Source organism: Malaclemys terrapin, chromosome 22 (genome assembly GCF_027887155.1).
Source record: "Malaclemys terrapin pileata isolate rMalTer1 chromosome 22, rMalTer1.hap1, whole genome shotgun sequence".
Taxonomy (NCBI): Eukaryota; Metazoa; Chordata; order Testudines; family Emydidae; genus Malaclemys; species Malaclemys terrapin.
This window is the reverse complement of record NC_071526.1, coordinates 480,935-508,649: the sequence shown is the minus strand read 5'-3', so window position 1 is coordinate 508,649 and position 27,715 is coordinate 480,935. Positions and strand designations below refer to the sequence as shown.

Below are 27,715 nucleotides of genomic sequence, written 5' to 3'. Positions count from 1 at the left end.
AACTTACAACCCAGCATAAAGGAGGAGACTGGGGGAGTCCTGCCTGCAGGAGAGGTGGAGGGTCTGCCTGAAGTAAATGCCACCTCCAGGAGGAAGGCTAGGGGGCAGGGACTCCTGTCTTATGGAGGGAAACCAGAAGGACTGTTTGAAACACAGCCCAGCTGCTGCCAGGGAGGCTGGGAACAGCTTTGAGGAAGCTCCTCAGAAGTTGGGTGGGAAGAAGTCACAAGGAGCCACAAATCCAGGGCAGGAAACGCAGAAGCTGCAGACCCCTGGGAGTTGCTAACAAGCAGGGAAAAGGGAGGAGCAGCTCAGGGAAGTGGTGAGGGATTGAAGGAACAGTCCTTAGCAGCCTCTCATGGGGTCCGTGGGCTGGAACCCAGAGCAGAGGTCAGGTCTGGGTTCCCCAGCAAGAGGCAAAGTACCGACCTCAGGACTAAGAGACCAAGAATGATGAGGCTCAGATGGGGGCTGAGGGCCTGGCACAGAGGCCACTACATGTTGGGTTTTCCCATATTGGACTTTTCTGTTAACCCTGGAAGAGGTGACGTGGCCAGAGGGCCAGACCATGGAACCTGCGGAGTGTTGCAGAACCAGGAGGCTGGACAAGGGGACACCAGTGTGGAATAAGCCCTGCAACATCATGTTCTGGCATGAAGAGGCGCGTTGGCAGTGAGTGTGCCTTGTGACAGAGACATAGGATAGATTTAACTGTATGGGGCTATGGATGTTCGAACAGTAACTTACGGCAGCAGACGTGTCAGAGGCTTGGTGCTCAGAGCTGTGGTGACTCTGCAGCTTCACAACCAGGTTCTCCATCACCTGTCCTCCGAGGGTCGGGTCAGCAGATAGGAACTGCCATAGCTTGGCCGCATTGCTAGAAATTCAGAAATATGGCAACATGAGGGACTGGATGGCTTAGGAGAAAAGCTATGAAACCTCTTCACCAATGTAATCTCTTTGTAAGAGAAATCCTCCTGTGGAGCCAACGCCCTGCCCAGCAGTTCAGTCCCCAGAGCTTGTGCAATTCAATGTGGAGCATGAACAAGGACTCCATGGACCTCAGATTGAGAATCACTGGCACAGGATATGGAGCATTTCAGCTCAAGGCTGCCAGTGTGAATCTGGCCTCAATTGGTCACGACCTGTTACTGGCTGATGGCTAATACCGAGAGGCTGATGGCTAATGGCTAATACAGCTTCTCTGGCAGCAGATGTCCTATATGAAATGAACTAAGGGTCTCGGACCAGTGCCCAGTGCACGCTGTCCACATTACAGAGTCAACCACCATACTTGGCCCTTGTTGGTAGGTTCAGGGATTGAACGGGACATGGAGGCTGAATGAGCCTTTCTTGCCTAGTCGGCAGCCCCTCCAGCTATGAGCTCAGAGTGTTGTTACGGGCAGTGTGGAGGAAGCTTCATCGTCACTTCCTGGGCTGCAGCTGAGGTCTTCATTATCCAAGGGTGTCAATGGGGCACCTTTCACCAGCATTAAATTCCCTTTAAAAAAAAAAAGGGAGTGGGCATGCAGCAGAGTGGCTCAGATCTCCGCAGCGCTCAGCCAACAATTGTGTGAGGGAGGGTTTCAGTGGAGTCCTCTGATATACAGGGCTGGCTCTAGGATTTTTGCCGCCCCAAGCAAAAACAATTTTGGCCGCCCCCACTTTTTTTTGTGCCCCCCTCCCCCAACCCAACCCCAACTCCACCTCTTCCAAACCCCTTCCCCAAATCCCCAGCTCTGCCTCCTCCCCCGGGCGTGCCACATTTCCTCCCCCCATTGCTTCCTGGGGGCCCCCGCGACCTCCCGCCCTAGCTCACCTCCGCTCCGCCTGCTCCCCCGGGTGCGCTGCCGCTCTGCTTCTCCCCCCTCCCTCTCAGGCGAAGGAGGGGGGGAGAAACAGAGCAGCGGCGCAAAACAGCTGTTTCGCACGTGGCAAGCCTGGGAGGGAGGGGGGGAGAAGCGGAGCGGCGGCGCATTCAGGGGAACAGGCGGAGCGGAGGTGAGCTAGGGTGGGGGGGGCGCAGGAAGTAACGGAGGGTAGAGGAACCTCTCCCCACTCCAGCTCACCTCCGCTCCACCACCGCCACCTCCCCCGAGCGCCCTGCTGCTCAGCTTCTCCTCCCTCCCAGACTTGTTGCGCGAAACAGCTGTTTCGCAGGCAGCAAGCCTGGGAGGGAGGGGGAGAAGCGGAGCGGTGGCGGCGCGCTCAGGGAAGCAGGTGGAGGCGGAGCGGAGGCGAGCTGGGGCGGCGAGCTGGGGTGGCAGGGGCACTTTTTCCCCATGCCCCGGAGTCAGCACCTACGATGGCCGGTTCCAGAATGCCGCCCCTAGAAATGTGCCGCCCCAAGCACCTGCTTGTTTTGCTGGTGCCTGGAGCCGGCCCTGCTGATATGGATTGTTTTTGGAACTCACCGCTTGGGATCATCCATCATAAAACCACGCTTTGCGTCATCACTGTTGCTCAACTTTTCCTGCCCAAACACAAATGTGCTTCAGACAGCAAACGTTCCACCTAGGCTCACTATCTGTACGTTCCGATGAAGGAGAACGGCGGAATGAGCTCTGCGCTTGCCAGCCGGAGTAGCAAAGGGATAGTGAACTCAAGAACACAGACTTAAATCCACCCCCTGCTCCAGGACCCATGAGCACTGACCGTAGGTGTGGGGGACTGTGCTTTTGAGAACCCCTCCCACAGGCAGATCTCTAACAAGTCCCAGGGGCCTGGAGAGGGGGACTGGGAATGAGAGCTCCTGCCTTGCACATGGGGAGACACATTCAGGGAATGGGGGAGAGGAATCTCTGACAGGCGGATTTCACTCGCTGTGGTTTGTGGCTGAAAAGAGAAGAGCCATCAGGAGGAGAGGGCAGGTAATTTTGTAGGGATATTAAAGAAGGTACTAACAGTGATTCCCCCAAGTGACAGTGACCCCCTCATAATTTGGCCCCCACACTTTAAAATCCAACAGTTTCACCAAGTACAAAAATCTCTGGGGTCTTCTGTTAAAACTTGTAAGCTACTGTCTGTAGAAACCATTGATTATATCTATCCTGTGACTACTATGTAAAACTTACAAACAAGTTAACTGACTTTGTTATACAATGTAAACAAACACTATAAGCTGTTAAGTGTCTTTCACTTCATTCAATGGCTCCTAGGACAGACCCCCACCCTCTGTGATTAAAGGGCCGGGAGTCTCAAATGAATTAGCACACACTCTGAAAGTGGTGGAGACCATAAATTAAAATATGGTTAAGGGATGGAATGTATGCTGATGAATGCTTGATATACATGGATGGTTAGGGAGGTGCCAGCCTAGAAAAGGAGTATCCATCGGCCGAAGAATGTGTCAAGTGGATGACCAGAAACCCCCGGAGGGTAAACTGGGACCCACCCCATCACCTGGAAGGATGAGAAACACAAACTTTGGACAGTGTGGAGCCACCAGGAATGTGCCACTTTGGACAGGAATGTGTGCCATCTGCTGATTGAGTCAGCAACAGCAGGATGAAACAGCTCCCATAGACTAACATAGGAATTAATTCCTATAAGAAGGGACTCTAAAGACTGATGACTTTGAGTCTCTGGTTCTGCTGCCAGCCTCCAGGAGCATCAGGTGCACCTGACACAGACTCGGCTCCATCCTCATGACCAAGATACCTGGCCAGTAACTTGGCATGAGCAACTTCTAGGCTGGTAACTATAACACCTATACAGAACTTGAATGAATGATTGTGTGAATGAATCTCTCTCTCTCTCTCTCTCTCTATATATATATATGTGTGTGTGTATGTGTGTATGTATAAGAAATAAGTAGTCAAACAACGTTGTTTACTTTTATCTTTTGCTTTATCAGTATATTTACAATAAATGTGGCATCTTTGCCTTATCCCTCTTAATAAGATCCTGCTGGTTTTTATTCTATTGGTATAACATTTTGGTGGAGAATTGCGAAAGGGGGAATATTTGTAAAATGCCTCAGTTATTGTGAACATTGGTGTGCACACAGCCGGCTCTATAGAGAGCGGTTCTATTTTTGGTTAACCAAAGCCTACTGACCTCCGGTGGGTAGAGGCTTCATAAAAGAGCTCATAGAAACTTTAAGCTACAATTAATCTTATCCAAAGTGTTCACTGAGAAATCAGGGGTAACAAGAGCCTATAGGGCAAGGTAAAGCTGCTCGCTGAACGAGATCAGGGGTAGCAGGATAAGATAATTTAGGCTGTGTCACTCGCTGCAAGGGTTCAGGGGTGACAAAGGAAACTATACACGTGTTAAAAATGTTTAAGAAAAGACAAGGGAGAACAGGAATGGAGTTTGAAGGAGCTCCAACCTCACCTTTTGTAAAAGAAATAACATCCTTTAAACAAATCCTTCAGAGATATGGGCACAGTCCTTGGACTGAACAAGCCCTTGCAGATGCTTGCTCTATTTCAGACCTGGAGGATAGATTGGCCCACTATATCCTCATATGTAAACCCCCAAATGCAGCAAAAAGAGACGCTGCAGGGATCTGGCTGCTGTGGGAGGCTTGTAATGACAGCTACCTCCGCCTAACAGCCTGTACAGAGGAAAACTTACTGTTTCTCGCTCTGATCCTGGGAAGGATTTTTATATTTGGTGGATGAACCCTCGGTGGTAAAAGCTCGAGCAATACAGAGGGAAGCTTAGCATCTCTCCCTCTGGCCCAAAGTGGGTTAAAATCATAAGATACAAATCTTGTTCTGTTAAACCAAACTCTGAAGAATATAGGAGTTTGGGCAGTGTAGTGTGGTTTATGTTTGTTTGTTTGTTTTGCTTTGTTTTGTTTTTCTTGTGAGTGATATTGTGGTCATTTCACAATATTGAAAGAAATGTTTAAGGAAATGGACCAGGAAGGGTGGGGGCTGGTTGAGAAGCCCACCCTCCTTGCTAAATTGGTAGTGGAACAAAGCTTGTGCCCATGGAAAGGAAAGGTTCTTTGGAAAAAGCAGGATCAGGCCCAGACAAGCAGGCAAGAAATTGGTTGGAAGCCTTAAGGGCATAGTGGCAGGAGCAAGAAAGCAGTAAGTACAGGCATGAATCCCTGGAACAATACTTAAAATGGTAAAATCTAATTGATAAAGGTGTCATTTTGGGAGATAAACAGTAATTTAAGGAAAGACCCTGAAAAGTTAACTCTACAGAGGCTGAACAGAATTAAGCAGTTAAACTTTGTGAAAATGCTAAAAAGTACCATGTTAAAGAGAAAAGGAATTCTTGGTTCCTTTGCAGCCATTCTGAAGGAAAAATGGGCCCTTTTCCAAAGGAATGTCTGTAAATAATCCAGGTATTTGAAATAATTTGACTATGAACAAATTAGTCAAATTTGTTAAAAACATGAGGGGATTCTATTGGAACTTAACTGACCCAAATGTATGAAGGGAATATAATCTATGTACAGCTATGTAAAAACAGCAATGTAGAAAAGATGTTAAGGGAAAGAAAATGTGTATGTATCTATTTGTCTGTGGAAATATGTAAAGTTCTAAGAACCTAAACCAACACATCTGGTTTGTAAAACTCCTGTTTTGTAAGTTTAAGATAAATTACTTTTGTTTTGTTTTAAATAATGCCACTAAAAATCCATTTAACTATTTGATTCAAAGTTGCAAAACTGACAGACCTTTTTGCCAGACACAGCTAATCAGTGTTGGCTGGCTTTTGGGATTTGGCATTTAACCCTTAAGGGGTAACTCGGTGCTTTACAAAATTTAAAATGTTTTTAATAAAAACCAACGTTGTGACTGCAGCAGGGCAGTCAAAATCAGGAGAATAGGAAAAGATTCTGGATTCTTCTTGTTTGTTTGTTTAGTTGTTTTTTTGTGTGTAACAAAATAGCAAATGAGAGCTGTAGTAAAAGAATAAGAAATTAACAGTGCCCCTCTGAAGCAACAGCAGGGGTGAGGTGCACAAAACAAAAGGAAGCAGCTGCAGTTTGGCTTCTATGGAAGACCTGTAACAAGGTATTCCTTCAATTGGCTAAAGGCAAAAATTAAAAACTGCACCAAGATTTACAAGCCTCTGCTGCAAAAGCAGAGAAATAAAATGTATGTCCATTAGTACCCAAATCCAGTTAGATGTCCTTAAGGTTGGGTACAGAGAGTTAAAACAGCACTCTCAAATCTTACAGCAGCAGTAACATCAGAAGAAGGAACATTTAAGACCCCAGAAGGGGCAGATTTTTGGGACCCCTCTGGAAATTGGGAAGGGAGATATTTGGGTAAATTCCTCCTTCCCGGGCCAGAATGCCCTTGCAACAGTAATAACAGTGCCTGCTTCTGCCTCAGACCTCCAGGCCATGGCAAAGTGGCTGGGGATTTTAAAATGAAAAAAAAAAAAAATTTAACTCACAAGAAATGCACCACTTAATTAGCATTTGTGCAGCCCCAAGTATCAAACACACTGTGGCAGAGACCAAGCAGGTTCTGCCAGGGTGAAAGCACTGTGCTAATTTGTTTCCAAGCTTCTATCTTTCAGGCTCTGAACCAGAACATCAGGAGAGCTGGTACCAGCTGAAGAGTTATAAAAGACCATGGTTATAGTGTCGCGACAAATTCTGTGTTCAGTGTTGCATGTTCTGTGTCTGTCTCTAGTGGTGTCCTGTGCTAGCATTGGGTCCAGAGAAAAAGGGGATACTACACTAGACAAGACAAATGTCTTTTCTTCTACTTCCCCCATATCCATCCAACTTATCAATCACCACTTGGGTCCCCAGTGCATCAGGTTTATTTTTTGTTAGGTTCTCTAATAGTCATTTTGTTGTTAATTTTTGTTATTGATACATTTGTATTGTTAGTTACATTTGCTTGTGCTGTTAATTCCACACTTTCCTCTATGCACTCTGTATTCTACTTCCCCAAGCCCTGAAGGGTAGTTCTTGGGCCCCCATAACCTGTAAGACCTTGGCCCATAATTGTATGGCCCCATCTTTCAGGTCCCCAAAAACCTCTGAGAACAACTGTTAGAAATAGGGGATTCTGCATTAAAAAGGTCCTAACCTCAGTAACTTTTATTGTTTGATGACTATTGCAGCATCAAACTTGGACCTCATTTTATTTGTCAATGTACTTAATTATTGTAATGGTTTTAGGTTTTATTGTATTCCCAATTATTATAATTATTTGGTTGCATTTCTGTTTATATTATATCTGGTGTTTGGTCAATTGTAATGATTTTAGTTATACTCACCTGCTTATAATTGTTTGGTTTGTTTACAACAGATCACCTGTGCCCTACAATGACAACTACTGTACTGTAATGATCATAGATCAAGGGGCGGAGAGTTGTAGGAGCAGCACTGATCTGTATGCAAACGGCTATAGCTATGGGATGCACTGAAATGCAGATACTTGCCCTATCTACTTTGGAACACAAAATGTTTTGGGTAACTTTGGGTAATATTAAGGTTTTAATGCATTTGTTAAAACAAAGGAAATGATCTCTGTTTGATACTTACCAATATGACTGGATGCAGTATGTTTCCAGCACTGTGAAACCAGACTTGTTAATTGGGGAAATAATTGTAAAAATAGCACATCAACAGTCTCTGGAGGCAAAGGTATGGAAGGTTAGCCCACTCCCCATATTACACATGGGATCATTCTGGCTGCCTCGGACCTTGAGCCAGTGGGCTGGGGAGGGAGGAAAACTATTGGACACTAGAGGTTGTACCGAATGGACTCCTCAAAAGTGGGGTATGCCTCACCTTACCGGTTGCCCCAGAGCCTTGTAGTAAAGATGTTTCATTGGAATCATGTATGTGGGATGAATTGGATAATGACACCAAAGTATTGTACAATGGACAATGTGTATGTATCCACTCATGGGAGGAAGTATTTTGGGAGGATGGGAGTGTTAGCAACCCCCCCAGTAGATGAATGTAAATGATTCTCTGGATGGTCCCCGACTACCACTGGCATCCTATCAGTAATGCTACACCCCTTGATAGTAGTCTTGATATTAAATTGTATTTGTATAATTGGTATGTATGGCATGTGTTTTCAGATAAACAGAATGTATGCTAAATTGGAATCACAAACACGTTGCCTCACAGTACCTTCTCTCAAACAGGTTAAAAAGAAAGTGACACTAACGATTATATAAATATCGTAGTGTCAAAAGGGGGATTATGTAGGGATATTAAAGAAGGTACTAACAGTGATTCCCCCAAGTGACAGTGACCCCCTCATAATTTGGCCCCCACACTTTAAAATCCAACAGTTTCACCAAGTACAAAAATCTCTGGGGTCTTCTGTTAAAACTTGTAAGCTACTGTCTGTAGAAACCATTGATTATATCTATCCTGTGACTACTATGTAAAACTTACAAACAAGTTAACTGACTTTGTTATACAATGTAAACAAACACTATAAGCTGTTAAGTGTCTTTCACTTCATTCAATGGCTCCTAGGACAGACCCCCACCCTCTGTGATTAAAGGGCCGGGAGTCTCAAATGAATTAGCACACACTCTGAAAGTGGTGGAGACCATAAATTAAAATATGGTTAAGGGATGGAATGTATGCTGATGAATGCTTGATATACATGGATGGTTAGGGAGGTGCCAGCCTAGAAAAGGAGTATCCATCGGCCGAAGAATGTGTCAAGTAGATGACCAGAAACCCCCGGAGGGTAAACTGGGACCCACCCCATCACCTGGAAGGATGAGAAACACAAACTTTGGACAGTGTGGAGCCACCAGGAATGTGCCACTTTGGACAGGAATGTGTGCCATCTGCTGATTGAGTCAGCAACAGCAGGATGAAACAGCTCCCATAGACTAACATAGGAATTAATTCCTATAAGAAGGGACTCTAAAGACTGATGACTTTGAGTCTCTGGTTCTGCTGCCAGCCTCCAGGAGCATCAGGTGCACCTGACACAGACTCGGCTCCATCCTCATGACCAAGATACCTGGCCAGTAACTTGGCATGAGCAACTTCTAGGCTGGTAACTATAACACCTATACAGAACTTGAATGAATGATTGTGTGAATGAATCTCTCTCTCTCTCTCTCTCTCTATATATATATATGTGTGTGTGTATGTGTGTATGTATAAGAAATAAGTAGTCAAACAACGTTGTTTACTTTTATCTTTTGCTTTATCAGTATATTTACAATAAATGTGGCATCTTTGCCTTATCCCTCTTAATAAGATCCTGCTGGTTTTTATTCTATTGGTATAACATTTTGGTGGAGAATTGCGAAAGGGGGAATATTGGTAAAATGCCTCAGTTATTGTGAACATTGGTGTGCACACAGCCGGCTCTATAGAGAGCGGTTCTATTTTTGGTTAACCAAAGCCTACTGACCTCCGGTGGGTAGAGGCTTCATAAAAGAGCTCATAGAAACTTTAAGCTACAATTAATCTTATCCAAAGTGTTCACTGAGAAATCAGGGGTAACAAGAGCCTATAGGGCAAGGTAAAGCTGCTCGCTGAACGAGATCAGGGGTAGCAGGATAAGATAATTTAGGCTGTGTCACTCGCTGCAAGGGTTCAGGGGTGACAAAGGAAACTATACACGTGTTAAAAATGTTTAAGAAAAGACAAGGGAGAACAGGAATGGAGTTTGAAGGAGCTCCAACCTCACCTTTTGTAAAAGAAATAACATCCTTTAAACAAATCCTTCAGAGATATGGGCACAGTCCTTGGACTGAACAAGCCCTTGCAGATGCTTGCTCTATTTCAGACCTGGAGGATAGATTGGCCCACTATATCCTCATATGTAAACCCCCAAATGCAGCAAAAAGAGACGCTGCAGGGATCTGGCTGCTGTGGGAGGCTTGTAATGACAGCTACCTCCGCCTAACAGCCTGTACAGAGGAAAACTTACTGTTTCTCGCTCTGATCCTGGGAAGGATTTTTATATTTGGTGGATGAACCCTCGGTGGTAAAAGCTCGAGCAATACAGAGGGAAGCTTAGCATCTCTCCCTCTGGCCCAAAGTGGGTTAAAATCATAAGATACAAATCTTGTTCTGTTAAACCAAACTCTGAAGAATATAGGAGTTTGGGCAGTGTAGTGTGGTTTATGTTTGTTTGTTTGTTTTGCTTTGTTTTGTTTTTCTTGTGAGTGATATTGTGGTCATTTCACAATATTGAAAGAAATGTTTAAGGAAATGGACCAGGAAGGGTGGGGGCTGGTTGAGAAGCCCACCCTCCTTGCTAAATTGGTAGTGGAACAAAGCTTGTGCCCATGGAAAGGAAAGGTTCTTTGGAAAAAGCAGGATCAGGCCCAGACAAGCAGGCAAGAAATTGGTTGGAAGCCTTAAGGGCATAGTGGCAGGAGCAAGAAAGCAGTAAGTACAGGCATGAATCCCTGGAACAATACTTAAAATGGTAAAATCTAATTGATAAAGGTGTCATTTTGGGAGATAAACAGTAATTTAAGGAAAGACCCTGAAAAGTTAACTCTACAGAGGCTGAACAGAATTAAGCAGTTAAACTTTGTGAAAATGCTAAAAAGTACCATGTTAAAGAGAAAAGGAATTCTTGGTTCCTTTGCAGCCATTCTGAAGGAAAAATGGGCCCTTTTCCAAAGGAATGTCTGTAAATAATCCAGGTATTTGAAATAATTTGACTATGAACAAATTAGTCAAATTTGTTAAAAACATGAGGGGATTCTATTGGAACTTAACTGACCCAAATGTATGAAGGGAATATAATCTATGTACAGCTATGTAAAAACAGCAATGTAGAAAAGATGTTAAGGGAAAGAAAATGTGTATGTATCTATTTGTCTGTGGAAATATGTAAAGTTCTAAGAACCTAAACCAACACATCTGGTTTGTAAAACTCCTGTTTTGTAAGTTTAAGATAAATTACTTTTGTTTTGTTTTAAATAATGCCACTAAAAATCCATTTAACTATTTGATTCAAAGTTGCAAAACTGACAGACCTTTTTGCCAGACACAGCTAATCAGTGTTGGCTGGCTTTTGGGATTTGGCATTTAACCCTTAAGGGGTAACTCGGTGCTTTACAAAATTTAAAATGTTTTTAATAAAAACCAACGTTGTGACTGCAGCAGGGCAGTCAAAATCAGGAGAATAGGAAAAGATTCTGGATTCTTCTTGTTTGTTTGTTTAGTTGTTTTTTTGTGTGTAACAAAATAGCAAATGAGAGCTGTAGTAAAAGAATAAGAAATTAACAGTGCCCCTCTGAAGCAACAGCAGGGGTGAGGTGCACAAAACAAAAGGAAGCAGCTGCAGTTTGGCTTCTATGGAAGACCTGTAACAAGGTATTCCTTCAATTGGCTAAAGGCAAAAATTAAAAACTGCACCAAGATTTACAAGCCTCTGCTGCAAAAGCAGAGAAATAAAATGTATGTCCATTAGTACCCAAATCCAGTTAGATGTCCTTAAGGTTGGGTACAGAGAGTTAAAACAGCACTCTCAAATCTTACAGCAGCAGTAACATCAGAAGAAGGAACATTTAAGACCCCAGAAGGGGCAGATTTTTGGGACCCCTCTGGAAATTGGGAAGGGAGATATTTGGGTAAATTCCTCCTTCCCGGGCCAGAATGCCCTTGCAACAGTAATAACAGTGCCTGCTTCTGCCTCAGACCTCCAGGCCATGGCAAAGTGGCTGGGGATTTTAAAATGAAAAAAAAAAAAAATTTAACTCACAAGAAATGCACCACTTAATTAGCATTTGTGCAGCCCCAAGTATCAAACACACTGTGGCAGAGACCAAGCAGGTTCTGCCAGGGTGAAAGCACTGTGCTAATTTGTTTCCAAGCTTCTATCTTTCAGGCTCTGAACCAGAACATCAGGAGAGCTGGTACCAGCTGAAGAGTTATAAAAGACCATGGTTATAGTGTCGCGACAAATTCTGTGTTCAGTGTTGCATGTTCTGTGTCTGTCTCTAGTGGTGTCCTGTGCTAGCATTGGGTCCAGAGAAAAAGGGGATACTACACTAGACAAGACAAATGTCTTTTCTTCTACTTCCCCCATATCCATCCAACTTATCAATCACCACTTGGGTCCCCAGTGCATCAGGTTTATTTTTTGTTAGGTTCTCTAATAGTCATTTTGTTGTTAATTTTTGTTATTGATACATTTGTATTGTTAGTTACATTTGCTTGTGCTGTTAATTCCACACTTTCCTCTATGCACTCTGTATTCTACTTCCCCAAGCCCTGAAGGGTAGTTCTTGGGCCCCCATAACCTGTAAGACCTTGGCCCATAATTGTATGGCCCCATCTTTCAGGTCCCCAAAAACCTCTGAGAACAACTGTTAGAAATAGGGGATTCTGCATTAAAAAGGTCCTAACCTCAGTAACTTTTATTGTTTGATGACTATTGCAGCATCAAACTTGGACCTCATTTTATTTGTCAATGTACTTAATTATTGTAATGGTTTTAGGTTTTATTGTATTCCCAATTATTATAATTATTTGGTTGCATTTCTGTTTATATTATATCTGGTGTTTGGTCAATTGTAATGATTTTAGTTATACTCACCTGCTTATAATTGTTTGGTTTGTTTACAACAGATCACCTGTGCCCTACAATGACAACTACTGTACTGTAATGATCATAGATCAAGGGGCGGAGAGTTGTAGGAGCAGCACTGATCTGTATGCAAACGGCTATAGCTATGGGATGCACTGAAATGCAGATACTTGCCCTATCTACTTTGGAACACAAAATGTTTTGGGTAACTTTGGGTAATATTAAGGTTTTAATGCATTTGTTAAAACAAAGGAAATGATCTCTGTTTGATACTTACCAATATGACTGGATGCAGTATGTTTCCAGCACTGTGAAACCAGACTTGTTAATTGGGGAAATAATTGTAAAAATAGCACATCAACAGTCTCTGGAGGCAAAGGTATGGAAGGTTAGCCCACTCCCCATATTACACATGGGATCATTCTGGCTGCCTCGGACCTTGAGCCAGTGGGCTGGGGAGGGAGGAAAACTATTGGACACTAGAGGTTGTACCGAATGGACTCCTCAAAAGTGGGGTATGCCTCACCTTACCGGTTGCCCCAGAGCCTTGTAGTAAAGATGTTTCATTGGAATCATGTATGTGGGATGAATTGGATAATGACACCAAAGTATTGTACAATGGACAATGTGTATGTATCCACTCATGGGAGGAAGTATTTTGGGAGGATGGGAGTGTTAGCAACCCCCCCAGTAGATGAATGTAAATGATTCTCTGGATGGTCCCCGACTACCACTGGCATCCTATCAGTAATGCTACACCCCTTGATAGTAGTCTTGATATTAAATTGTATTTGTATAATTGGTATGTATGGCATGTGTTTTCAGATAAACAGAATGTATGCTAAATTGGAATCACAAACACGTTGCCTCACAGTACCTTCTCTCAAACAGGTTAAAAAGAAAGTGACACTAACGATTATATAAATATCGTAGTGTCAAAAGGGGGATTATGTAGGGATATTAAAGAAGGTACTAACAGTGATTCCCCCAAGTGACAGTGACCCCCTCATAATTTGGCCCCCACACTTTAAAATCCAACAGTTTCACCAAGTACAAAAATCTCTGGGGTCTTCTGTTAAAACTTGTAAGCTACTGTCTGTAGAAACCATTGATTATATCTATCCTGTGACTACTATGTAAAACTTACAAACAAGTTAACTGACTTTGTTATACAATGTAAACAAACACTATAAGCTGTTAAGTGTCTTTCACTTCATTCAATGGCTCCTAGGACAGACCCCCACCCTCTGTGATTAAAGGGCCGGGAGTCTCAAATGAATTAGCACACACTCTGAAAGTGGTGGAGACCATAAATTAAAATATGGTTAAGGGATGGAATGTATGCTGATGAATGCTTGATATACATGGATGGTTAGGGAGGTGCCAGCCTAGAAAAGGAGTATCCATCGGCCGAAGAATGTGTCAAGTAGATGACCAGAAACCCCCGGAGGGTAAACTGGGACCCACCCCATCACCTGGAAGGATGAGAAACACAAACTTTGGACAGTGTGGAGCCACCAGGAATGTGCCACTTTGGACAGGAATGTGTGCCATCTGCTGATTGAGTCAGCAACAGCAGGATGAAACAGCTCCCATAGACTAACATAGGAATTAATTCCTATAAGAAGGGACTCTAAAGACTGATGACTTTGAGTCTCTGGTTCTGCTGCCAGCCTCCAGGAGCATCAGGTGCACCTGACACAGACTCGGCTCCATCCTCATGACCAAGATACCTGGCCAGTAACTTGGCATGAGCAACTTCTAGGCTGGTAACTATAACACCTATACAGAACTTGAATGAATGATTGTGTGAATGAATCTCTCTCTCTCTCTCTCTCTCTATATATATATATGTGTGTGTGTATGTGTGTATGTATAAGAAATAAGTAGTCAAACAACGTTGTTTACTTTTATCTTTTGCTTTATCAGTATATTTACAATAAATGTGGCATCTTTGCCTTATCCCTCTTAATAAGATCCTGCTGGTTTTTATTCTATTGGTATAACAATTTGTCCCATGTAGAGGGGTGAGATTCAGTCCTCAACAGTCAGTGCTTTATACTTTGCCTTAGTAAGACCAAACAATGTGCTCAGTGGTGAGGTTCTCATATAGGGCCTCAAAGGATCACGCGAGGCCTGAAGAGTGGAGGCATTTCGTACCTGTCTGTAGGGAAGGAGTAGTCCAGAAGGCATGAGATCACTGTGTCCAGATGCTCCGCCTCGCCAGCCAGCAGGGCCACTAACTTCTTCATTAGGGTCCTGGAGCTGGGATGCTGGACTGAATCCAACCGGCTGCAAACCCCAGCCACAAGGTCTGCTGCCTGAGAGAGAGGGAACCAGATGAGACGGGACAAGACTCTCATCCCATCCTGCAGCTGGGGCAAGAGGGAACCTCAGCATCCCTGGAGAATCAGAGTTAGCCTCTAGGTTTTGCCTAAAAGTCACAATTTCCTATATTATTGGCAGGGCTCATTTCAGAGCCTTACAAGGTGCATTGTCGCAAAGACCAATATCAATGGCTCAAAGGAGATGAGTCCTATCTAGGCACAATACAGGGGTAACATAAGAATGGCCATACTGGGTCAGACCAATTGTCCATCTAGCCCAGTATCCTGTCTTCTGCTGGTGCCAGATGCTTCAGAAGAAATGAACAGAACAGGGCAATTTATCGAGTGATCCATCCCGTCACCCAGTCCCAGTTTCAATCAGAAGGCGTAGGGACACCCTGTGCATGGTGTTGCACCCCTGACCACCTTGGCTAATAGCCATTGATGGACCTGTCCTCCAGTAACTTCTCTAATTCTTTTTTGAACCTGGTTATACTTTTGGCCTTCACGACATCCCCTGGCAATGAGTTACGAGTTGTGTTGTGTGAAGAAATATTTCCTTAGGTTTGTATTAACCCAGGTTTGTGTGTGTGTGTGTCTGTGTGTGTGTGTGTGTGTGTGTGTGAAAGGATAAATAAAACTTCCCTATTTACTTTCTCCACACCATTCATGAATTTATAGGTGTGGGCATCCCATGGATTTATACAGAGGCAATATGATATTTTCTGTCTTATTATCTATCCCTTTCCTAATGCTTCCTAACATTCTGGTAGCCTTTTTGACTGCCATTGCACACTGAGTGGATGTTTTCAGAGAATTGTCCATGATGACTCCACCCTTGAGTGGTAACAGCTGATTTAGACCCCCTCCGTTTGTATGTATAGTTGGGATTATGTTTTCCAATATACAGGAATCAGACTAGAAGATCTGATGGTTTCTTCTGGCCTTAAACTCTCTGAACGTATGACTGTTCCCAGCACTGGGAATTCTAGTTTCCGTCCATCTCAGCAGCAGCGCCCCATACCTTCTCCACCTTAGTCCCACCGCTGTTCACCATGGCAGACAGCAATCCCTCTGCAGTTGGCTGGCAGTTATTATTGCAGTGATTCGTCAGGCCATCCATAACAGTCAGAATGAAATCTGTCCTCTCTCTTGGGTTGAAATAGACTCCAAAGAGCTGAAGCATACAGGGAAAAGTGTATTTTACTAAAGGCCTCGTCCTGATTCCACAGGGGGCTGATAACTACTGGAGCCCAGAGAAAGCCCTGTCTGGGGGTTGCAGGTCCTCTCCAGCTTCTCAGGGGCTCTGTTTTACTCCTTTCTATTACAGGGCCCCAGTGGCTGATGAGGCTCCTGCTGCGAAACCATATCACTCACAGTGAGGCAAGAGGACTAGTTAAACCATTATAGTGGCCAACCTAGGAGTGCTGCCCTGCACGTCAGGATGTGCATTTAGTGGTGTCAGACACCTACTTCTCAGGCATCCGAGGTGCAAGGGTCACCATTAAAAGATAAGCAGTTGCGGGATCCATGTAGTAATATTAGTAATGACTGTTACAGTACTCGGTCTTTGACTGTGACTGTATGTGATACCCTCCTACAACACATCCCAGCATAAATACAGCACCCAAGTCCTGATTACGACACCATCACCATACTTCTTGGCTTGCAGCCTGACCCAAAGACCATTGAAATCAATGGAAAGACTTCCATTGGCTTCAATAGGTTTTGGATCAAGCCTATATAATATAGACCTCGTTGTGACAGCTTCTAACAACCCAAAGTACTAGAGCAGCAGGCATTCAACCTTCCCCATATGGACACTCCCTTTCCTAAACTAGGACCCTCCCAGAGTCCCCTTCCAAACTAGCCAAGACCCTGTCCCATTTGGCAATAAGGAAAGGGCAGGGTGGCTGTGCCCCCAAGGTTGGGAACCCATCTGCTAGAGCAGTGGTTCTCAATCAGGGATACGCATACATACAGGGGCGGCAGGTTTGTATAATTTTTGGCATTGCCCAGAATGGGTCCAAGTCCCGCCTCCCCCTACACCTGCCTAAGGCTCTGGGAGGGAGTCTGGGTGCGGGAGGGGGTTTGGGGTGCAGGCTCTGGAAGGAAGTTTGAGCACAGGATCTGGGAGGGAGTCTGGGTGCGGGAGGGGGTTTGGGGTGCAGACTCTAGGAGGAAGTTTGGGTGTGGGAGGGGTGCAGGCTCTGAGATGGAGTTTGGGTGCTGGGTGCAGGCTCTGGGTTGAGGCAGGGGGCTGGGGTGCAGGAGTGTCTGCGGGCTCTGGGAGTGAGTCTGGGTGCGGGAGGGGGTTTGGGGTGCAGACTCTGAGATGGAGTTTGGGTGCTGGGTGCAGGCTCTGGGTTGAGGCAGGGGACTGGGGTGCAGGAGTGGCTGCGGGCTCTGGGAGTGAGTCTGGGTGCAGGAGGGGGTTTGGGGTGCAGGCTCTGGGAGGAAGTTTGAGCACAGGCTCTGGGAGGGAGTCTGGGTGCGGGAGGGGGTCTGGGGTGTAGGCTCTGGGAGGAATTTTGAGTGCAGGCTCTGGGAGTGAGTCGGGGTGCGGGAAGGGGTTTGGGGTGCAGACTCTGAGATGGAGTTTGGGTGCTGGGTGCAGGCTCTGGGTTGAGGCAGGGGACTGGGGTGCAGGAGGGACTGCAGGCTATGGGAGGAAGTTTGAGTGCGGGAAGGGTGCAGGCTCTGAGATGGAGTTTGGGTGCTGGGTGCAGGCTCTGGGTTGAGGCAGGGGGCTGGGGTGCATTAGGGGTTGCGGGCTCTGGGAGGGAGTCTGGGTGCTTGAGGGGGTTTGGGGTGCAGGCTCTGGAGGGAGTCTGGGTGTGGGAGGGTTTTTGGGGTGCAGGCTCTGGGAGGAAGTTTGGGTGCAGGAGGGGTGCAGGCTCTGAGATGGAGTTTGGGTGCTGGGTGCAGGCTCTGGGTTGAGGCAGGGGAGTGGGGTGCAGGAGGGACTGCAGGCTCTGGGAGGGAGTTAGGGTGCTGGGTGCAGGCTCTGGGTTGAGGCAGGGGGCTGGGGTGCAGGAGTGGCTGCGGGCTCTGGGAGTGAGTCTGGGTGCAGGAGGGGGTTTGGGGTGCAGGCTCTGAGATGGAGTTTGGGTGCTGGGTGCAGGCTCTGGGTTGAGGCAGGGGGCTGGGGTGCAGGAGGGGCTGCAGGCTCTGGGAGTGAGTCTGAGTGTGGGAGGGGGTTTGGGGTACAGACTCTGAAATTGAGTTTGGGTGCTGGGTGAAGGCTCTGAGTTGAGGCAGGGGGCTGGGGTGCAGGAGTGGCTGTGGGCTGTGGGAGTGAGTCTGGGTGCGGGAGGGGGTTTGGGGTGCAGGCACTGGGAGGAAGTTTGAGTGCGGGCTCTGGGAGGGGGTCTGGGTGCGGGAGGGGGTTTGGGGTGCAGACTCTGGGAGGAAGTTTGGGTGCGGGAGGGGTGCAGGCTCTGAGATGGAGTTTGGGTGCTGGGTGCAGGCTCTGCTTTGAGGCAGGGGACTGGGGTGCAGGAGTGGCTGCGGGCTCTGGGAGTGAGTCGGGGTGCGGGAAGGGGTTTGGGGTGCAGACTCTGAGATGGAGTTTGAGTGCGGGAGGGGTGCAGGCTCTGGGAGGGAGTTTGGGTGCTGGGTGCAGGCTCTGGGTTGAGGCAGGGGGCTGGGGTGCAGGAGGGGCTGCGGGCTCTGGGAGGGAGTCTGGGTGTTGGAAGGGGTTTGGGGTGCAGGCTCTGGGAGGAAGTTTGAGTGCAGGCTCTGGGAGGGTGTCTGGGTGCGGGAGGGGGTTTGGGGTGCAGGCTCTGGGAGGAAGTTTGAGTGCGGGCTCTGGGAGGGAGTCTGGGTGCGGGAGGGGCTTTGGGGTGCAGGCTCTGGGAGGAAGTTTGAGTTCAGGCTCTGGGAGGGAGTCTGGGTGCGGGAGGGAGTTTGGGGTGTAGGCTCTGGGAGAAAGTTTGGGTGCAGGAGGGGTGCAGGCTCTGAGATGGAGTTTGGGTGCTGGGTGCAGGCTCTGGGCTGGGATAGAGGGTTTGGGTGTGGGAGGGGGCGTGCGGCTGGTCCAAGGATGAGGAGTTTGGGGTGCAGCGGGCAGGCTGACCCTGGGCTGGGGCAGGGGGCCAAAGAGGAGGACTCCCCCCAGCCCTCTCCCTGCTGGAGGCAGCGAGCTCTGGGGGAGAGGAATGGGGGGGCCTCCTCACCGACCCCCAACACGACACTCATCCAAGCCCCCCCAGGCTGCTGCTCAGGAGGTCCAGCCAGGATAAGCCTCCCCCTCCCCTCCCCGAGTCGACTCGGAGTCTCCTGCCGGGGGGCGGGGGGGAGGGCTGCCATGCGCTCCTCCCCTCCTCCCTCCGCAGGCACAGCAGCCGCCTCAGCCTGCCCCCGACGCCGCTTCCTTGTAGCCGGCTGCGGCAGCGGCTGGCGAGGGAGCACAGTGCGGAGCTGCAGGGGGCAGCCGCCCGCTGCCCAGGGAAGGCAGGGGCGCTTGGGGGAGGCGCTTGGGGGTGGCAGCCGGGGCCGGGAGAGGTGCGTGGGGGGCGGCAGGCGGGGCTGGGAGAGAGACCCGGCCCCGAACATTGGTGGAGCCGGGTCCCTGGGCCCTGAATTTTCTGGGCACCATGGGCCCATATAACTTGCCGTCCCTGGGGGTACAGGGGGTACATCAACTCATCTAGATATTTGCTTAGTTTTACAACAGGCTACATAAAAAGCACTAGCAAAGTCAGTCCAAACTAACATTTCATACAGACAATGACTTGTTTATACTATCTACTATATCAGTGTTTCTCAATCTGGGGGTGGCAACCCCCAGGGGGGTCATGGGATGGGTTTAGGGGGGTCACAAGTTTAGGGTCGCCATTTGGGGTGGCAAGCAGGGCCCCCGCAAATCTAAGATACATGCAGAAGCTGAAGCCCAAGCCAAGCCCACTGCCTAGGTTTGCCAACTTTGTAATATTTAAAAACCGGACACTCATGCAGGAGTGCTGGACCTCTTCTGCCCTGCCTCTTCCCCCCGAGGCCCTGACCCCCATTTGGTCCTCTTGTCCCCTTCCACTGTTGCTCACTGCTCTTCCCCTCTTCCCCGCCCAGGTCAGGAGCAATTTGCCTGCTGGGAGCTGCAGCCGCATGATGTGGGTAGGTGGCGGCCCCGGTTGAGTAGGGGCTGGTGCGGGTGATGACCTGGCACCTCCACACCTCCCTCACCCGCAGTAACTGGACTTTGGGTGTCCAGTCAGTAGATCTGACCGGACACTATCAGATCCCCTTTTCAAACAGATTTTCTGGCTGAAAACCGGGCACCCGGCCACCTTATCACCGCCCGGGGCTCAAGCTGAAGCCCGAACCCCACCCCCTGGGACTGAAAGAGGTACAATAGTCTGGAAAGGTTGAGAACCACTTGCTGCAGAGTAGATCACTCTTTATGAGCATTTGTTGTCTTCACTGTTGTAGCCATGTCGGTCCCAGGATATTAGAGACACAAGGTGGGTGAGGTTATATCTTTTATTGAACCAACTTCTGGTAGTGAGAGAGACCAGCTTTTGAGCTACACAGAGCTCTTCTGTCTCTGTCTAAAGAAGAGCTCTGTATGGCTCAAAAGTTTGTCTCTTTCACCCACAGAAGTTGATCCAATAAAAAAATTGGACCTCACCCATCTTGTTTCTTTCTGAGCATGTCATTTCTAGCCATGAGTAAGGGCAGGAGCTGTAATTCTTGGGTAAGCCATACACAATAGAGATGGGCGATCCAGGGACAGGAAGTAGTTTGGAGCTGTGCGATACCGTATTGTACTGACACCAATGTAGAATAGTCATTAGTGCCAGGATGTGATTACCTCTGCGATCCTGGAGGGGCTGTTGCAAACCACAGTGGGGCTCCAAGCAGCCAGAAATTCCTTGTTCCTCTGTTCAGTCCATTCCACATTCTTTCTGTCCAACTGTGCAACTGAAATACATGTTAATAACACTCTTAACTTTCCATTCTGCTTCCTGGCTTCTGCTCTCATCCCTTTTTACTGGACAAAGCCCTTTGTTTGGCCCTGATCCAGGAAAGCATTTAAGCACGTACATTATTCTAAGCAGATGAATAATCCCAGGGACTTCCGTGGGACTACTCGCCTGATGAAAGTTACAGATGTGCGTAAATGTTGTGCTGGATCAGGGCCTTGAGCCCCAAAGTAAAGTGACTCTATCAAGTGGTGACTGGAATCTAGCCAAAACACTTCAGTGGCATAGAAGTGGATTAACACAGTCGTGAATCGAGCCCCAGATTTGGATCCAGATTTCCAACAGCCATCAAAGTTCTGGGGCGTTCGGGGTACAGGCATCTCGAACTGAACTAATTGGTCTGATGGCGTTGAATCCCCTATCATTGTGTCCCACTGACCCTTCCCATTCCCACTGACGGAATGAGCTCTACCAGTCTCAGTTTGCGGTAACGTGTGTTGCCTTTCTCTGTATTCCCCCCCTCCCCTTTCCTTTCTTTGAAAGTCAGGGCTAGAATTACGGGATGACTATCAGACGCTTGTTTCTAGAGCCACAAAAAAACCAGCACTCTGATCAAAGGAACGTAAGGAACAAATACCGAGCCAGATGCTCTACTTCTTCCTCAGGCACTATCCTGAACGGGAGCTTTGCCTGAGGAAAGTCTCTAGCATTTAGCTCCCAGGAGGGGGATTCAGAGGCTCATCAGTGCTTCTCTTACTCTTTTGGCACCACGCAATAGAGACGAGGTAATGAACAGCCTCTGCTGCCTTTGAGCTGATCGCCTTGACGGGATCCCCACAGCGGATCCCCAGCACTGCAACCAGGTGTCCGAGCCTGGTGAATGGAGACGCTTCCTAATTGTACAAAAGAGGAGAGGAGGAATCCATTACCACTGCAGGTAAAGCGGGCTGTGTCTCCTAGGCAAGGAGTCTATATCCACACAGTCCCTTTCTATAATGGGGCATGATCCTCAGCTCTCCCTCTTCAGAAGAGGCTTGGGAGCCAGAAGAAGAATATAGGGCTCGATCCCGCACCACAGACGTCCACTGGAGTTTTGCCACAGAAGTCAGTGGGAGCAAGATAAGGATCATAATGGTCTGTAATGGCTGAGGTGGGCTGGAATGGAGAGGCCTCTTCCTGCAGCTCCACAAGAGGAAAGTATCCCATGGTACTAGGATGAGGACTGGAGGCAAACAGGGAACCAGCTGGGGATGAAATGTCTTCAGTCTCTAGGATTTTGAAATCTCTTTTCTCTGAAATTCATTAGATCCAACCATAGAAAAACCCGTTCTTCCTGTGCCCCTTGTTAGCTGCCTTTCCTGCATTGGAAAGAGGTGGCCTATTCCTCCAGGGCACTGGATTTATTTTCCAAGTGTATCAGACGCCAACCCATCTCAGTCAGGATGATGGACGAGCAACGAGATCAGTTTTTCCTCCGCCTATTAGGGAGCATTGCACTGTGGGGCCCATCAACATACTTCTAAGCAGGAAGTTTCTCTGGTGTGGGAGAGTGCCCTGTAGGTCTAGTTTGCAATCAGGTCACTAGAAGTCAAGAGTTACTCACATCCAGTTTGACTTCTGTGGCCACGAAGTTTAGGAGCATTATGCTGCTCCATACAGCCCTCTCCCACCGGCAAGCTTCCCTGGACTGCATCCAGGAGTCCATGAGCTGCAGGAAAAACAAGAGAGATTAAAAATAACAGGGGGAAAGGGTATATACAAGTGATCCCCAAAGGATAATCTTTATTCTGGCTGAATCATCTCACTCTTACAGATACAGGCTGCGTCTGCTTTGTGCAGACTCAAAATACACATGGAATTCTTCTCTTCGAACGAAAGCAAAGTGCATTTCTCTCTGAGGGCCCAGTCACACACCCGCTGAAGTCAATGAAAGTTTTGACATTGATCTAAGGACCGATCCAATGCCCATTGAAGTCAACGGAAAGGTCCCCATTTGATTTCAATGAGCATTGGATCGAGCCTTTAATGGATGCAGGATTGGGTCCTATGTAAGGAAGGGAAGGGCCAAGTCTTCTCTGGACAAGCCACACAATCCAGCATTTCATTCAGCAAAATAAGAGCAGCTGGAGGAAAACTTCTATTCTTTCATGATTGCAGACTTTGGGCCAGCCCTCATGCTCTGTAGTTAGCGGCAGTCTTGGTTCCCATTGCACCCATTGGTTCTCACTGTGGGACAGCTGGAGCTGGGAGTTCTGTGGAGGCCAGGTGCCAGCCCTCACGGGGGACTAGAGTCCTGGCAGCAACCCCTCCAATTGCATCAGGAGTGGCAATGATGGGCAGTAAAGGGAATAACGTCCTCATTTGGAAAGGACACTGTGATGTAAGGGCCACCTGGAGACAGGAAAGAAACTGAGGGTAACAATGGAGGAGATTGTCAGACCTCACAGATGGAAATAGAAGACTCCCCCGTGCTACATGAACCTTGTCACATATGCCCTAATAGGAGAACCCTGTGGAGATGGGGCACTCCGTTCTTTCCTTAACTCTCCTTTCCCTCACAAGCTCTTAACAAGATTTTCCTGTTCCTCTTCCCTACCTTACCATCCTCCAACCGGCATCTCCAGATCCTGTTTACCTGCAAGATCCTCTCTAGCTCAGCCGGAACTGGATTTTCTAAAATCAGACTCTGGAGCATCTCGTTGAGGGTCTGCAATGTTTCAATGAAGAGAACCTGAAAGGAGGGGGAACCGTTATGCTCAACACCACAGAGCTGTGGATTATACAAATAATTTATCTTATGGGCTTGAGGCAAGAATCACAGGGTGAAATTCTTTGGCCTGTACTATACAAGAAATCAGGCTGGATCGGGGTGGCCAACCTGTGGCTCCAGAGCCATATGCGGCTCTTCAGAAGTTAATATGCGGCTCCTTCTATAGGCACCGACTCCGGGACTGGAGCTACAGGCGCCAACGTTCCAATGTGCCCGGGGGTGCTCATCAGGGGCGTAGCCAGGTGGAGGGAACAGGGGCAGTGGAAAAAAAAAGGCGCCACCCGCTGCGGCGCTTTTACTGACAGGGTGGCGCTCCGGGTCTTCGGCGGCACCTCGGCGGCGGGACCTTCACTCGCTCTGCGGGTCTTCGGCGGCACCTCGGCAGCGGGACCTTCACTCGCTCTGCGGGTCTTCGGTGGCACCTCGGCAGCGGGACCTTCACTCACTCTGCAGGTCTTCGGTGGCACCTCGGCGGCGGGACCTTCACTCACTCTGCGGGTCTTTGGCGTCATTTCGGCGATGAAGCTTCAGTGCTGCCGAAGACACCCGGAGCTAGTGAAGGTCCCGCCGCCGAAGTACCGCCAAGACCCGGAGCGCCGCCCCATCAGTAAAAGCGCCGCAGCAGGTGGCGCCTTTTTTTTTCTGCTCCCGGGTGAGTAAAATGAAAAAGGCGCCACTTGTGCTCGGTGGGGGAGCGGCCGCTGCCCCGCTTCCACCCTAGCTACGCTACTGGTGCTCACTGCTCAACCCCTGGCTCTGCCACAGGCCTTGCCCCCACTCCACCCCTTCCCACCTCATCCCCTGAGCCTGCCGTGCCATCGCTCCTCCCCTCCAGCGTCTCCTGCACGCCACGAAACAGCTGATGGGGACGTGCGGAGAGGGAGGGGGAGGCGCTGATCAGCGGGGCTGCCAGAGGGCAGGAGGCGCTGGGAGTGGGGTGGGGGAGCTGATGGGGGGCTGCTGACATATTACTGTGGATCTTCAGCAATGTACATTGGTAAATTCTGGCTCCTTCTCAGGCTCAGGTTGGCCACCCCTGGGTTAGATGATCTAATGGTCCTTTCTGGCTTCCAAGTCATAAACCAATAGAATTTATAGTTCAGACCTTGTCCTAAGACAAGGTCTATAAAAATAAGGCCAGATCCTCAATGAGTGCATATTGACATAGCTCCATCAGCGGGCGTGAAGCTACACGGATTCGTCTGGCCCATACTTCTTGTACACAATAGTTGCTAAATAATTAGCTACTTCACTTATTCAATAATGTGGGTGCCCTGAGCACAAGAGAAACCGTATTTAGATTTGTTCTGGGCAGTGAATCCTTCAGGAATCTCGAGAAAACTAGCCTCATGTTTCAACTGATATTGGCCTGCCGTGATTCAAAGCTGTGCTCTTGACTATCACCCAGAAAGCCAGATGCATCGTTATATCCCTGCCTCATTTCCATTATAAACCAAAGGAAACTGATAACAGAAAGACATCTGCAGTATAAATGACCCTTTTCTTATAATTGATCTTCCAAATCATCCCCCAAACCTGATGTAATGAATTCATCAGTGCCTCCCTTGGGAAGATAACATGCAGCAAAGCCCTTATCAGAGAGTAAGGAAAATGTTATAGCAAAAGAAAGTCCTACATTGAAATCAGATTTTTAACATTAGAAATAAATATCACTTTAATAAATATATCACCTTGTCTTTGCAGGAGTGCCGCCAGCTTTTCTGCTGCCCTAGGCAGCGGAAGGTCCCGCCCCGAAATGCCGACCCCCACAGAGGCGGAGGAAGGTCCCGCCGCCGAAATACCTCTCTGGTCGCCACCCCCCAAATTGTAGCGCCCTAGGCAACCGCCTAATGGGTTGCGCCGGCCCTGTGTCTTTGCCCTTTACTCCTCTGGGTCTTAGATACTATTCACTCCAATTATTTGGTTAGAGAGAGCATATGTGAGCATGCGGGATGTGAGGCAAATTAAGTGTTCTAAATTCTATTGACTTTGGTAGTGAATTTGGTCCAGTGTCTGTAATTTCTCTCCCCTCAACTTTAGGGCCATAAATGGCTTTTCAGAATTAAAAAAGCACAGGCACTAAAGCTTTAGCAACTCTGACAGTACGGGTCAGATGTTTAAAGATTTGCCACCATATTTACACCCACAATTTGCAGGCGCAGCTTTGCTCCTACTGGTCTTTTCACTCGTCAAGTTGATCACTTCGATGCCAAAGTACTGGATTTAGGTGTGAAATCAGGTATTTCAGGTGCCCATGTGAGCTAAGGTGTAACTGCAAATAATTGCAGGTCAAAAGTAGGGACTAAAGTAAAGTTCAGGCTGAAAATGTGGCTGTATCGAGTGCCGCAGGACCCCAATTTTATTCAGCCCCTTCATGCAAGAGGACCTAGCTGTGGGAGGTGCCACACACCAGAAATACCCGGTCAGTGATCAAACAATAACCAGCCCCATTTCTGGGGCAAGCACTAAGTACGTTTTCCTCATTCCACATGCCTCATTCTAGCTTCACCACCCAGACTGGGATCCCCAGTAGTTCCCTAGTAAATTGAAAACGGATGGATCATTTTCATAATTGGGAATGTGGCAGCTACTTGCTGTATGCATGGGACGAATGATCAGGGCCACGTCACCGGGGCTAAAGTCCCCAACTGATACTCCACAATGACGTTCCATGAGAAATTTCGCTGACAGTGTAGTCACATATCCCCAATATGGGCCCAAAGTAAGTAACAGGAAACCATTCTTGAGTTACCTTTGTGTACTGGCCGCTTATACCCCTGATTACTCCTTGCACCTGCAATGTCATTAGAAGTGGCAGGGAAAACACGCTCTTGAGGAATGTTCTCAGCAGGACCCATCTCTGGTGGGAGCCCATGGCCTTCACCACATGCTTTTTGCTGATAAAAGGAAGAAGCCTGGATTGGACTTTGAGGTGCTGAAGCATAACGGAGGCATCAGATGGTGAGGACATGAACTGAGGGTTATGCTGAAGGAGCGTGAGACTAAGAGACATCTGGACTATACAAGAGAACAAGATCATGTGAACAGTAACAATGTAGAAGAGTAAGACACTGGCAAAGATTAACAGAATACAGGAAAAGCACGGGAGGGCAGGGACTGGTGACCCGAATAGTAAATCCCGGCTCAGAAACGCTACAGAAGAGAGTGAAGGAAATGACTCAGCTGACACCTCCAGAAAGAAAATCATCTCAAAATGTCTGCAGACACTCTTGGCTTTGAATCACATGTGGAGTAAAGAGGATTACAATGTTACTGGGTAGAAAATCATCAGTCAGCCATGCAATCGTCCTCCAGCTCCTCCCCAAAGAGTCCTCAGCATCTAAAGAGAAAAAGGCACGAAGTGAGGGACTGCTATTGGCAACTCTGGTCCCACCGAGCATGGAGTGAGAAGCCAGGTGTGAAGGCTGGGCAGTTAAATGAGAAGTCACGTTACCTCAGCTCGATAATGATGGCCATGGCCTGGAGCCGTATGGTGCTGGAGAGAGAGTCCTGGGGTTCTTTCTTAATCATCTCCTGTAAGTCACAAAGGGGCAAACATAGTAAATGAGACACAAGTGCTCCCAGCATCAGTCCTACTCCCTCACACATTCATTGAGGAGGTTATACAAAGCCCTGGCATCACAGCTAACTCTGGAGGCCTCAAAAAAGGCGAAATTAGCCACAGGCTTCTCCGGAGTCTCCAATAAATCCCCAGCTAAAAGAACATCAGATATTCCAAAAGTAACAAGGAGCCCAGCCAAAACCCAGGATCTTCCTTTCTGATGGAAGAGCTCCCAGATCATGAAGCTACTCAGCCAGTGTTGTTGTCCAAAGGGATCTCATCTGTTTCTACCCAGCCACAAATTCACTCACTCATTTCCTCATCCATCTCTGTTCACTCATCTCCTACTTCCCACCAACTAGCATCCTCTCTCTGTCCATTCACACTAATATTTCCAGTCAATCAGCACTGACCTCAATTTTACACACTGAAATAATTGCTTCAGTATATACAACAAAGATCTTTACAACTCTCCAGATTCCATGGACCCTAGCGTGGGTTTAGCAGCTAAGTATTCTCCACAGTTCATCAATCTTTTCCAACCAACAACACGGACCCTGTGTATATTATTTACTCACCACTATGGCTCCTGCAGTGTCTGATGCAAAGTTGTGAATAAAAAAGTCAGGCATGTTATGCCAGTCGATGCTCTTGCTGAG

General features: G+C 47.7%; 2 protein-coding genes across 2 annotated transcripts in view; both read right to left on the bottom strand.

Moving 5' to 3' along the window:
• LOC128827732 (maestro heat-like repeat-containing protein family member 7) overlaps window positions 1-15,857 on the bottom strand; it is a 30,823-nt gene extending 14,966 nt beyond the window's left edge. The window contains exons 1-3 of the mRNA XM_054011809.1: window positions 15,825-15,857; window positions 14,634-14,794; window positions 748-877 (exon numbers count right to left, since the gene is read on the bottom strand). Coding sequence (XP_053867784.1) covers window positions 748-877; window positions 14,634-14,794; window positions 15,825-15,857 — 324 coding nt within the window. The remainder of the gene's footprint in view (window positions 1-747; window positions 878-14,633; window positions 14,795-15,824) is intronic.
• LOC128827622 (maestro heat-like repeat-containing protein family member 7) lies at window positions 803-27,709 on the bottom strand. Its single transcript, XM_054011561.1, has 9 exons — window positions 27,635-27,709; window positions 26,949-27,028; window positions 26,247-26,391; window positions 23,360-23,455; window positions 22,328-22,432; window positions 20,613-20,722; window positions 15,825-15,977; window positions 14,634-14,794; window positions 803-877 (listed from the first exon to the last, which is right to left on the bottom strand). The coding sequence occupies exons 1-7, from the start codon at window positions 27,686-27,688 to the stop codon at window positions 15,929-15,931; spliced, it is 639 nt and encodes a 212-aa protein (XP_053867536.1). The 5' UTR covers window positions 27,689-27,709; the 3' UTR covers window positions 803-877; window positions 14,634-14,794; window positions 15,825-15,928.
• Between the last annotated feature and the right edge of the window lie 6 nt (window positions 27,710-27,715).

Bases quoted from the DNA above. Each gene is read 5' to 3' on its own strand.
- LOC128827622 (XM_054011561.1), bottom strand. From the start codon at position 27,688: ATGCCTGACTTTTTTATTCACAACTTTGCATCAGACACTGCAGGAGCC. The intron at 26,392-26,948 runs GTAACGTGACTT...TCCTTTTATCAG, and splicing joins GCCATCATTATCGAGCTGAG to CAAAAAGCATGTGGTGAAGG. The intron at 20,723-22,327 runs GTGAGTAACTCT...CATGTATTTCAG, and splicing joins CCACAGAAGTCAAACTGGAT to TTGCACAGTTGGACAGAAAG.